The sequence below is a fragment of the Hyposmocoma kahamanoa genome, unplaced genomic scaffold, assembly GCF_003589595.1.
Source record: "Hyposmocoma kahamanoa isolate Upper Pololo Valley unplaced genomic scaffold, ASM358959v1 192, whole genome shotgun sequence".
NCBI lineage: Eukaryota > Metazoa > Arthropoda > Insecta > Lepidoptera > Cosmopterigidae > Hyposmocoma > Hyposmocoma kahamanoa.
In genome coordinates this window covers 10,268,581-10,282,149 of record NW_020653719.1, presented here as the reverse complement: position 1 = coordinate 10,282,149, position 13,569 = coordinate 10,268,581, and the positions used below count along the sequence as shown (strand labels likewise).

Sequence of the window (13,569 nt, the reverse complement as noted above, 5' to 3'; positions counted from 1 at the left end):
AAATGTGTCAGGGCCCATTATCAATAGTTCTGGGCCCTTTATCAAAGCTGGTTCGATCAGCACAGTGTTTCAGACACCAATAGTATTTCGTAATTTTGACATCTTATTGCGTAGATTTTTCAAAATGTGTCAGGGCCCATTATCAATAGTTCTGGGCCCTTTATCAAAGATGGTTGGATCAGTACCGTGTTTCAGACACCAATAGTATTTCGTAATTTTTAAATCTTATTACGGCGTTTTTTCAAAATGGGTCTGGGCCCATTGTCAATATTAACACGGATTCGACTAGAGCTGTGCTTCAGACAAGCTCGCGGTTGGTATTTAGTAATACCAACCGCGAGCTTGCGATGACTATTGCCGTCGCGAACTCGGGCGAGCACGAGCTACGGTTCAGGGTACTGAAGATAAACGAGTTGTTAAAACGATCGAAAACACCAATAAATGTGTAATTCCACTGTGCTGTCTTTCGTAATTCATCTACTGAACCTTCACACATACTCACACACACACGCCCCACACACTCGCGGACACACTGCATGTTTTTATTGTTAGAAAATAACATGTATCTCTAGCTCCATGTAAGTAGGTACCTAAAAAATTATTATGATCACGATGGATCACTCACTCCTAAGATGTCTTAGAAGAGACAAATTTTCTTAGAGCGTGGCCGAATAATCGCCCACGCTCTCGGTCGAAGCGCTGAATATTCGGCTGCCAAATGTTCGGCGTAAAATAGGTACATTTCACGCGCGACCTGTTACGACCTGTCCCATTGCGCTGCGTGCGGAGGTAACGGGTGGGCTGTTTTTCTTGAAAAGTCGCTACAGATAATATACAAAATAATGAGGATGTGGAGAAAAGTTCTATTGCACATGAGATTGATTTTTATTTGAAAACTTCGCCTACATCGGACGGCAGTAACTTACAAGTGGTGGTCAGCAAACGCAAAGCAGTATCCAAGCCCGTGAAAATTTGCTAAGTTTTATGTATCGTCTCCTGCCAGTAGTGTTTATAGTGAGAGGCTATTTTCAGAAGCAAGAATTGTTTATTTTTATGAGGAAAAGCGCAATCGTTTGTTACCAGCCATTGCTGAAAAATTGTTTTCATTCATCACAACCTGCCACAGATTGAGTTTAAGTGTTAAAGCAATAATTTGTGATTAAAATACTTGATACATTTGGAATAATATGTACTTTTTTTCGTTATTTGATATTCGTTATTCGGCGGAATAGTCGTAGTATTCGGCCGAATACCGAATATGAAAAAAATGTGGCCGAATATTCGTGGCATCTCCAATACTCAGTCTATTTCATTCTCTGCTCTTGATTGAGGCACTGTACTGATCAACAGAATGTATATAAAGTATCCAAAAGACCCGATCAATAGTAGTATAGTAGGTACCATTAGTACATTGTAGTATAGTTACTATAGTAACAGTAAAGCCCCTTATGAAAGAGTTCGTCCATGGAAGTAAGCCACCTTACCTATTTCTGCCGCCAAGCAGTAGGGTGCGGGTGAAATTACAAGCACATGGAACTTGTCAACTTATGTCTTAGGGTGATGGCCGCAGAGGCAGTGCACCTCAGATCTTTGCGATTTAAAGCTCTGAGTGGCACAGCAACTGTTATGGACAGGCGTGTCGCCTACCATCAGCCGCACGACTTGTTCGTTTCGTCATTTAGTTATTTTTATATATAAAGAAGTATGAACATTAAAAATGTACGAGGAATAATTTGTATTACTTCGTTTTATCGACGACGTAACGCAAGCAGTGATTTGCAGTAACACCACGTTTCTAAGTAGTCAGCACGTTTTATACATACGTTTGTTACATGTCGCTATGCTTAAGTCACGTAATCGAATCGATTACAATCTCTGTTAATATTATATAAAGGTCATTTTGATTTTATATTAAATAATTAACGATGTCATTTTTAATAATATTTTCATAATATGTTGTTCTACACCAGAGGTTCCCAGACTTTTTTCTCATAGACCACTTTCAAAATTTGGCTGGTTCCGGTGGACCCCCTGCAGCTACATTATTCCATATCCATATTATTTTTTGTCACGCCAACGTAAACCCCGTCTAGTCTTCCGTGGACCCCTGGACCACTTTGAAACTAAGGTTCTACAAAACCTTCGTAAACTTTACGTTTATCGGCTTTGTGTTGAATTCGGGGGCAAATTTTGCGGCTTAATTGCGTGTATGCAATTACGTTCGCTCGGCACAAGTTCTTATTGCATCGATGGCATATACTATAATGCTTACCATCGTAATGGACGAAAATTGAAAAATTACATATTTAATTACCTATGAAATATGATTCCGTTTGTTTTGTAGTTAGATGTTTTGCTGTTTTTCCCACACCACCGAATGGAACAGCCCCCCATATTTAGAAATATCTCTTTATTACAATAAATACAGAATATTTTTGGAATATACGGAGACATACAGACAGCTCAGTTGTTGGCGCTGTACTATTTCAGTTTTGGTATTTAAAAGTGATATAAGGCTCATTTGCCTGATTAGTTGCCAGTGACGTATGGCCCTTATTTTGTCTCCATTTCTGGTTATATATTCGATGTATATTATAGTCCCTTTCAAAGATAGATGCAAACAAATGATCATATACTTAAGTTATTTATTTTATGAACATCTTTGCAGCAATTCTCTGGGCTAACAAAGGAGGAACTTTTGAAGTACGCAGATGACCCGTTTTGGGTGCGCTTGCGCTGGTTCATGTTCTTGCTGTTCTGGGCGCTGTGGCTACTCATGCTGGGCTGTGCCATCGCTATCATCGTACGTGCTCCCAAGTGCGCACCACCAGCCGCTAAGTCTTGGTAAGTCGTTTTTCTGACTAGAGCTAGTTTAAATGATTATTTCTTCTGTTTCGAGAAATCAAAAGAATAAATTCGATGTTATAAAGGTGCTTTTCCACCAGTTTGGTGAGAAGAGGAATTAAAGTAATTCCCTCCTGGCGTATCGTCTGTGGAAATGCTGGATTGACGAGGATTTGTGAGACGAGATGTGAAATTTGTTGGTATAATATTGAACGGTATTGCTGCTTCCACAGAGTTACTTTGCCACGGGAACACAATAGCAATGGCTACGACTTAAGTGCGTACGATTTAAGATTAAAAAGCCGCTTATCTGCAAATAATTGCAGAGTGCCCTGCAGGCGGATAAAAAAAAATATCAACCAAGTCTCTATTGATATTTAAATATTTTTATTTTACTATCCACAACCTGAACGCGAGCTGATGGCTATAAATGGCAAATTTTGGTTTAAATGTGCCGGCGAAATTTCAGTTCTCGTCTCGTCCCGCCTCGCCGGCGGAAAAACACCTTAAAGGGTTTTTAGTATGTCAACTGCATGAGAGAGAGGTAGTCGAAATTAGTTGCTGGTCGATAATAGCAACGAGCAATAACCATTGAAGGGTTTATAGCACAAATACACGGTGTATAATTAGATTTATTGCCACCAAGAATCGACTACAATGAGAATGTAACCCACCTGTATAGGCGAAGTGGCTGTCTCGTCGACATTTTTTCAAATATTTTCATTGAAATGATTACTTTTATCTATAAGCAATTAAATTTCGTCTGCTTCTGCTTCTGCTGTTTTGAATGTTGCTGATGCATTGAATGATCAAATTATGCACTATAAACTTTAATTACTATTACACTTAATTGACACAGTTACTTGTAAATTTCATAAAAATAATATATATATAAAAATAATATATATATTATATATATAATAAGAAATGACGTTCGTTCGGTGAAGCTCACTATTTTAACACACAATTTTCACACAATTTTAAATCCTTCTTCAAATCCTTCCACTTAGATACCGGCTCGATCGTGATTGAAATATTCGATTAACTAATCGATTACAAAAACTTTAATTAAATGCACCAATCGATCGAGTTCATACATAAACAGATTTTTTTTCGTACAGCACCATGCATCCATAGATAATCCATACTTACGTTTGAAAAATGTAAGTATCGATTGGACTAACATTTTTGTGGTATACACGGCGTGAGACCCAGACCAGTGTTGGGCAAAATTTAATTGATCTGGCAATTAACGATTGACAATTGATGAATTGTCAATTGCGAAAGAGCAATTAACGATTGATCAATTGTTAGTTGCGAGAAACGCAATTAACAATTAATCAATTGTTAATTGCGGTTCTCGCAACTAACAATTGATCAATCGTTAATCGCAAATATCTACAATTAATCAATTTTCAATCTTTTCAATGTTTTTGATTAACAATTAACAATTAAAACTGACAATTATGATAAATTTATAGGGCATATGGGGGTGAGTTAGGGCGTTGGCTGTGGGGGCCTGCTGGGGGCAGGTTAGGGGGCCGGTAGGGGGCCCGGTTGGGAACCCCGCTTGGGGGCCCCGGTAGGGGCACCGGTTGGGGCGCCGGTTGGGGCCCAGGTTGGGGGCCCCGCTTGGGGGGCCCGGTTGGGGGCCACGGTTGGGGGCTCCGGTTGCAGGCCCCGGTTGGGGCCCCCGGTTAGGGCCCCGGTTGGGGACCCGGTTGGGGCCCTCGGTTAGGGACCCGGTTGGGGGGCCCGGTTGGGGGCCGCTTTGGGGGCCCGTTTGTGGGGCCCGGATGGGGCCCCGGTTTGAGGCTCCCGGTTGGGGCCCCAACCGGCCCCCCCCAACCGGGGCCCCCAAGCGGCCGGAATTGATTTTAATTGCAAATTTAATTGCAATTAAAATCAATTCCATTGAAATCAATTGCAATTAAAATCAATTGCAATTGAAATCAATCGCAATTAAATCAATTGCGACGCGTCGCAATTGATTTAATTGCAATTGATTTCAATTGAATTGATTTTTTAATCTGATTGAATTATTGATTGAAATTTAATTGATTAATGCCCAACACTGACCCAGACTCAGCTACAAACTGAACATGGGACGACACTCCTCTATCTTTCAGGCCGAAATATACGCCATAATTGTTTGTCCGGATCTGAACCTGAAGAGAGGCTACGTTAACAATTATATTTATATAAACTCAGATAGTCAAGCCGCTCTGCATGCATTAACCTCAATCACTCAAATTTCGAGGATTGTAGAGAACTGCGTACTATACTGAATACTCTCGGGGAAAGGGATAATGTGATCCTGCGTTGGGTTCCTGGTCACTCTGACATCGAGGTTAATGAAGCAGCGGATTAACTGGCAAAGGCTGGTGCTAGGGAGGCCTTCATTGGTCCTGAGCCCTTTATAAGGATAGCACACAGCCTGGCAAAGCTCAATTTGCTGAACGAGAGCACAAACGTCTCTCGTGACGTGTGGCTGCAGATTAAGCATTCAAAAGCCCTGAAAGCTGCCTTCAGTGCCAAATACTGTAGAGCAGCTCTGTCACTGGACAGGAATGGTATCAGAATGCTGACTAGAGCCATAACAGGGCATTGTGGCTTGAACAAGCACATGTCAAATATTGGACGGAGAGAAAACAGAGAATGTAGATTCTGCCACGAGGCGGATGAAACTCTTGTGCATCTCCTCACCCAGTGTTGCCCTCTAATGGGCGTAAGAAGCTCCATACTGGGTAGGCACAGGCCACGCCCAGAGGTCATAAAAACTGTCGAAGCCAGGAAAATCCTTCATTTCTTTAATGCTGTTTGTTGGTCTTGGCTCCGTGTTGTAATTAGTGGTGATCACAAAAGATCAATTAATGGTCGCAGTGATGAGGGGCATAGGCCCCAAATAAAGCCACCCTAATAATAATAAAAAAAAACATTTTTCAAATACGATTTTAGGTTATTATTATTCAAATGAATATTATTAAAAAAATGATGAGATATTAAGTCGAAATCTTGAAAATGTACGTGAAACTGTCACTTATTCCATTTATTGAGTGATTACTTTACAATTTTAAACAAAACGGGTACTAAAAAATGGATGGAAATAGACTATAAGCACTTGTTATTACTTACATTCTTTTAACATTTTTTTTTTATTGCATTGGATCAACATGTCTATACCTTCTCTAAATGATTGACTTATAATAAATGTTAACATCGGAGTTATTTCTGGCGCGCATTTTTTTTATTAGGGCGAATGAAAGCTCATCAACGCGAAAACTGGATTACGATGTGACGCGTCGCAACAGTGGCAATACTTCTCTTTCGTCGGTCGGACTTAGGAATATTGACTTTACATTGCGTCCCACGACAGGTTGGCCTCGTGGAAGCGGCGTTAATTGGTTAATAATAATATTTTTCTTCTTCATTGTAATAATTCATCTTCATTGTAGCAAAATTGTTATTATTTAAGTTTTTTTAACGTTTTTAAAATTTCATTGGATCAACATGTTCATGCCTCTTTAAAAGAATGATTTATAATAAATATTAAGATTGGAGTTATTTCTGGCGCGTATTTTTTTATTAGGGTGAATGGAAGACCATCAACGCCAAAACTGGATTTCGATTTAGGATTTCGCAACAGTGGCATTACTTCTCTTTCGTCGACCGGACTTAAGAACATTGAGTTTACATTGCGTCGCAAGGCAGGTTGGCCTCGTGGAGGCGGCGTTAACTGGTTAATAATAATATTTTTTCAATAATAATATTTTTTTTCTTAATTGTATTAATTCATCGCAATAGTGGCATTACTTCTCTTTCGTCGACCAGACTTAAGAATATTGAGATTACATTGCGTCGCAAGCCAGGTTGACCTCGTGGCGGCGGCGTTAACTGGTTAATAATATTTTTTTTTAATAATAATAGGTTTTTTCTTCATTGTATTAATTCATCTGCATTGTAGCAAATTATTATTATTTAAGTTATTTCTCAACATTTTTTAAATTTCATTGGATCAACATGTTCATGCCTTCATAATACATGTTAAGATCGGAGTTATTTTTAGCGCATTTTTTTATTAGGGTGTATGGAAGCTCATCAACGCCAAAATTGGATTTCGATTTCGGACTTCGCAACAGTGGCATTACTTCTCTTTCGTCGACCAGAGTTAAGAATATTGAGTTCACATTGCGTCGCAAGGCAGACTGGCCTCGTGGAGGCGGCGTTAATTGGTTAATAATAATATTTTTTTCTTCATTTTATTAATTCACCTGCATTCTAGTAAATTATTATTAAGTTTTTTTAACATTGTTTAAATTTCATTGGATCAACATGTTTATTCCTTCATAATAAATGTTAAAATCGGAGTTATTTCTGGCTCGCATTTTTTATTAGGGTGTATGTAAGCTCATCAACGCCAAAATTGGAGTTCAATTTAGGACTTCGCAACAGTGGCATTACTTCTCTCGCGTCAACTGGACTTAAGAATAGCGAGTTTACATTGCGTCGCAAGGCAGATTGGCCTCGTGGAGGCGGCGTTAACTGGTTAATAATATTTTTTTTAATAATAATAAATTTTCTTGTAATAATTCATCTTCATTGTAGTGGATCAACATGTTACTTTTTTTATATTTCATTGGATCAACATGTTTATTATACTTTTTTATCGTCATCATCATCATCAATTCATTTATACGTCCAAATTCTGGGTACGGGTATCCTCTCAGGCGAGTTTAGGCCATGCCATAAATGTTTATTTCTTTGGTAGCTCCACACGTTTCCCGATGCTTGTGAACCTTTGACGTGCAGGTTTCATCACGATGTTTCCTTCACCGAAAAGCTCATTGTAAATATCAATTTCAATTTCGTACGTGAATTTCGAAAAACTCAGAGATGCGAGACCGGATTCGAACCCACAGCTTCTGTTTTCTATCTTATGTACATTTTTATGCCGTGACGTGGCGACTTCTTATTAACGCAGAATTTAGGATAAAGTTCTGACTGTGTCTACTTTGTTATCAAATATAACAAAATAATAATTCATGTTTTGTTGATTGACAAAAAAATCTGTTTATCAGAAATATAAATTGTGTTTTTACAGAATACAACAAATAATGGACATTGCTCATAAAATTTCTTTTTGTAAGCGCGGTTTTATGTTAGTATTTTTTTTCTGATATTTGTTTAGTCAATTTTAACGTTATTCAATCCAATAATTCTAGCTTAGTATAGTGATTCTTAGTAGAGTTGTGGGCCTTTCAACGTGTAGAACATTTAACATATAAATGTATTTAACATTATTTTATGCCGGTCAAAGGGCGAAAAACAAAGCAAAACGTTATATGGGTAATTTTCAGGTTAGTTTTACATTGCGTCGCGATTATATTGCTGTTTAAAGTTGCCATGTGTAACCTCTCGTAAATGTGTAAATCGGAAGAATGATCCTTCTTATTTTAACTTAAGTTGCTCTTGGTTCGAAAATACTCGACAAAGTTGAACTTTCAACCTAGACGTTGTCCCAACTAGACCACCCTGCTTTGTATACATGACTGTAGTACCTCTATATTATTATGATAAGCTTAAAGGTCTATCCACACATATCCAGGCCGCGCTCGGAACGTGGACGGGCCGTGCTCCGTCAGGGGCTCAAAAAATATCGTTGCGTATATTTTGTATGAACTTCTTCACACATGTCCGTGTCCGGGCCGGCGCGCGGCGCCGGGACGGGCCCGTAGTACGTACAAACTAGCACGCCCCGTCCACGTCCCGGACACGGCCCTGATGTGTGTGGATAGTCCTTAAGTAGTACACGTAATATTTACTAATAAAAATTGAAATTGTAACTTATAAACCACAATTGTAATAACAAGTTGCAATTGTAACTTGTATGTTACAATTGTAATTTATTTTCTGTTTAAGTAGGTTATCGAACTGGATAATAATAATAATTATTGTTATAACGTAAACTCATCTCTCTACAGGTACGAATACGGTCTAATCGCTGATCGTTCATCTTCAAACGATTACTCCGAGCTAAGCGACGAGCTTCCGGCATTGCAAAATAACAACGTAGAGGGAATGTTCATCACACCCTGCGCTAACACGTATGACGTACTGGATGAGAACAACTCTTGCATCCCTGATTTTAAAGAGTTCATTGAAAAGGCCAAAAAAAATAGTATTAAGTAAGTAATCTCTTTATTGTCACATACTCGTTTTTAACTTGAATGTTCGAATTACTCATACTAGACGTGGTAGTGTTGTATATATATATTTCTTTAAAATTCTATAGCCAATGAAAAATAAAGTTACATTTTCTGCTATGGAAATTCCATTATAATGTACAATTCACTATCCATAAAAGAACTGCCTCTGTGGCCGAACGGTTACCATGCCGGACTGCCACGCAGAGGTCCCAGATTCGATTCCCGGGCCGGGAGAAATAGTTGTATGGCCTACAATTATTTCTCTCATGAGTTTGGGTGTAATTTGTGGTTGTCTATGTGTGTGTCCATGGCACCCGCGACACAGGGTTTCCCTAGTGGGGGGCTATGTTGAGTGTGTGCGTTATTATTATTATTAAGAGTTTCAGTTGGTACATTGACCTACAACAATGGTTGGATATAAAAGATTTCGTCGATTTTAACGCTTACTTCGCTCTTTGTAGGCACATATTCATATAGTATGTGTACAATGATATATGTTATTCATTATTTCATTAATTGAAACCATTGGGTCAATGATTGAAACGTAATCTTTATTGAGAACTTATTACAGTGTGTATTCTATGGAATGATTACGAGCGATAAACTTCGTGTCAACGAGCCTCTCGTAATTCATTGTTTAATTAATTAATTCATTCAAGTGGTACTGGGTAGCAGTGGCGAGGCGTTAAATTGTGGGTTGTTTGTAATGAGGTTTAAATTCACGTGAACGCTATTCTATTTCCGAAGTCTTTGGAGTTGTCGGCTGCCATTTCTTCAATGTTTTATAGCGGACTTTTGCGAATGAGTGTGTGTAGGTTTCATGAATAAAATAGAAGCTGGGAACCGGCCGGCTTGACTTGCACTGTGATTAGCCGTTGGGAAGTTACAGTACGCTGTATTATCAAGGATAGGTTACGAAGGGTCGTATTCTAGAACTCTACTCAATGCTCAAGTCAGGATTGCAATTGAAACACAAGCACTGGAAATACGACCCTAATGGCAGGGACTTGAGTATGATTTCGAGTGCTTTAAACCATACTCAAATCCTTTGAGCAGGCTTGAGTATGATTTCCAGCACTGGAAATACGACCCTAAAGGCAAGGACTTGAGTATGATTTACAGTGCTCATTGCAATACTCAAGTCCTGACTTGAGTATGGAGTAGAGTTCTAGAATACGACCCTACGTGTCTATTATTGAATCTTTAGATTATCTGTTTTTTAATTTGTGAGGTGTGCGTGCTGTCTAGAACAGTTGGTATTACGTGGAAAATTATGACAAGCCGGTGGGAATCGACTTATATGGACACTTCACTTCACCTTCGGCACAATTTTGCAATTTTTTATGAAATCGCTGCTCATTCTAATTCCATTCAGGGCGGCAGATTGAAGCAGCTAGTGTCGACTGCTTCAAGCTGCGACAACATAGCAAACTACAGTCTTCTATGTATACACATACATCAAACCGCTCGAGGAGTCACAACTGGTGACTCCTTCGGGCGGTTTGCAGCGCGGTGAAATTTCATCGTGCAGTCAAGCAGTCTCAGTCTCAGTCAGTATATGCCTGACACTGACTGGTCGAGCTGTTGACTGCTTTCGCGCAGCTAACTCTGCCCACGCCCTTCATTCCGACGTCATCGTCTGAGCGAAAGTAGCAGTACTAGTGGTTCTTCCTCAAAGTTCATGTTGCTACTGATTTGAATGAAATTAAAATTATGACTTATTGAGCAGTTGAAAACTGCTCCAGTTGGTATCACCTACTCCAGCAGTCATCAATGGCAGCCTCAAGCTGTTGACTATGATTGCAAGAGCGATCCGTGTATGTTGATCATTGGCTAACTGTTCGAGCAGGCCATGTATGGCCACCTATTTATTTCACTTTTGACAGGTCGAATTTTTATCAATTAGTGATGTCCTAATGAGTTTTCGATTCGATTTATAACAATCTATTTTATAATAATTATAAAAATAATAAAAATTTAATGTGAGCGGGTTCAAAAAAGAAGATACTGTCTGATTGGGATCGTGATGTTGCGTTTGACAATTTGTGTACTCATATTGCATTTGATAATTAATATTAATGAGGATTCAAGTGATGATTCCCGTTCATATGGAGAAGTATCCGACGATTCGTTATAATAAACAATAAACATTTATTATAATTATTTATAATTTATTTAATTTCATTATAATGTATGATTTCATTAGAATAATTTTTGTTACATAATCTGTTGGCTCGATAAATATCGGAGCTAAACTAAAGAGCACGTCGCTTCACTAAAGTTAAAAAATAAAAGAGTCCAGAAAGTATTGCATTTTTTGTCTATGGTTGTATGTCAAAAATTACGGAACTTCGGAGGTATGCTGTGTCAAAAGTTAAATAAATTATTGGACGGAATATAGTGTAATAAATCAAAGTAAAAATGTATTTTAGAAAATCTACGAAGAGTCCAAGTAAATTTCTACAAATTAGACAGATTTTTATAACGAGAGTGCTGTTGCCTTACTATATTATATTAGGTTTTTTAAATTGACTACTTATTACAGAGTGATCGTAGACCTGACGGCGAACTTCGTGTCGACGAGTCATAAGTGGTTCCAGTTGAGTGTCAATCGAACTGGGGAGTTTGCTGACTATTTCGTATGGAACGTTTCTAAGGACACTGATGCTGACACCGGAAGGCCCAAACTGCCTAACAAATGGGTAAATATTTGTATCCATTTATGTTAACAAATAGCTTTGCTAGTATTGTTAGGTATTATCACATTTCGGTAGGATGAATATGAGCAACGAACTTTTCTTAATTTGTTCTCTTCTGGTTGTTCCGTTCTGGGTAGGACCCGGAGTTAATTTTGGTGTGGTTGTTTGGCGGTTAACTTCGGACCCCCTTATTATAGGGATGCGAGGCTACTTAAATAAGAAAAAGAAAAAATATCATCTGATGTTCTAAATTTATTATCAGAAAGCGAAATTACAAATATTAATATTTTAGAGGATAGTTGTAGTGAGTAATAAATGGTTTAATATAAAACTAAATGTTTTATTATTTTTCACTCCACAGACTTTATGGTACGACTTTCTCTAAACATCTGGTAAACAACTGCTGAAACGTTTTTGTAGAAAGACCGTATACATGTGTAACTTTAGACATGTTAAACAGTTTTGGGGTCAAATACCACACTGTGCGATCATAGATTTCTCATAGATAGCGCTACTGCTAAAAAGTCGTTGAAAACCAACTACAAACATCCGACAACTACAAGCACATGGAAAAATTTTCGAGGTCCGCTGATTCGTTCCGTGCCTTAGTTGGCATAGCGTCTGACACGGTTTACTAGGAGACGTCTGTTCAAATCCAGCCGGATCGAACGATTTTTTTCTAAGTGTTCGATCTTTGTATTAATAATTATAACAAACTAGTGGAGTAATTTTCCAAAAAATAATTGAACAAAAAATGAACCAGCATGATTTTCCAAAAAAATCATGCTGGTTAAATATTCTGACATTCAATAAAAATTAAGGATAAATGTATCAATCCCTAGAGTTTCTTGCTCATTCTTCTCTGGGAATCTACCTTACGAATGAGCAGTAGAGTTTAATCAATATGACGATATCAAGTTTAGTTTAATTTGCTTACCTATGAAATAAAGATTATTTATTTCACTTTTGACTATGACTTTTCTGCTTTTGTTTAATTCAATTTTTTTCAACAAGGACAGAAAGGCTGTTTGTTAAGTCATAAGATTAATTTGATTACTACTTTATATTTATATATTTACACTTTTTTTACTTCCATTTAATGTGCTGGTGTGTGTATAATTGAATAACAAGACCAATGATTATAGAACTCCGTGTTGGGTGGTGAGGCGTGGACATGGAACGGTCAGCGCCAGCAATACTACCTGCATCAGTACGCGGTGGAGCAGCCCGACCTCAACTTCCACAACGATAAGGTCGTCGGTCACTTCAGCCACGTTATTAAAATATGGATGGCAGCGGGCGCTTCGGGGGTCAGGTGAGAATATTCATAATGTTTAATAAACTACAAAACCTACTTTGAACACTAAAGAAAACCTGTGTTCATAGATGAGATCCGTGCTCTTACCGTTATGTAATGGTTTGATGATGAAGTTATAAGACAGTTATCTTTCCACAGGCTGCAAAAAGCTCGTCAGCTGGTTGTGAACTCGACGTTCGCTGAAGAAATTCTTTCCAACAACAAAGACTCAGGGTTGAAGGATTACAATTTCTACTGGCACACGCAGACCAGCGACCATCCCATGCTGGAGAGCCTCTTCGGGCATTGGTCGCATCTCGTTAAAACCATAGGAGGAGATGGTAAGAAGGCATTTATATGACCTATTTGAACTTCTTAGATTAAACTTCTTAGATTAGTTTAATTGAAATTCTTCTTAGATTAATTTAATTTTACTCATTTGCTGTCTCCACAAATTACTGCTGATAATTATTTTTGCATAATGTATAAATAAAATAACGATAATTGTAAATTTTACTACGCC

The 13,569-nt window shown here is 38.2% G+C and overlaps 1 protein-coding gene and 1 long non-coding RNA gene across 2 annotated transcripts in view; both read left to right on the top strand.

Annotated features, from left to right (window-relative positions):
* The window catches only part of LOC113226478, a 28,894-nt gene that overhangs the window by 8,724 nt on the left and 6,601 nt on the right, over nt 1-13,569 (top strand). Inside the window, exons 3-7 of the mRNA XM_026459108.1 lie at nt 2,669-2,844; nt 8,826-9,029; nt 11,596-11,752; nt 12,895-13,064; nt 13,206-13,387. Coding sequence (XP_026314893.1) covers nt 2,669-2,844; nt 8,826-9,029; nt 11,596-11,752; nt 12,895-13,064; nt 13,206-13,387 — 889 coding nt within the window. The remainder of the gene's footprint in view (nt 1-2,668; nt 2,845-8,825; nt 9,030-11,595; nt 11,753-12,894; nt 13,065-13,205; nt 13,388-13,569) is intronic.
* LOC113226479 lies at nt 6,118-6,987 on the top strand. Its single transcript, XR_003310112.1, has 3 exons — nt 6,118-6,248; nt 6,434-6,583; nt 6,927-6,987. It is a non-coding gene; the product is annotated as an uncharacterized LOC113226479 (long non-coding RNA).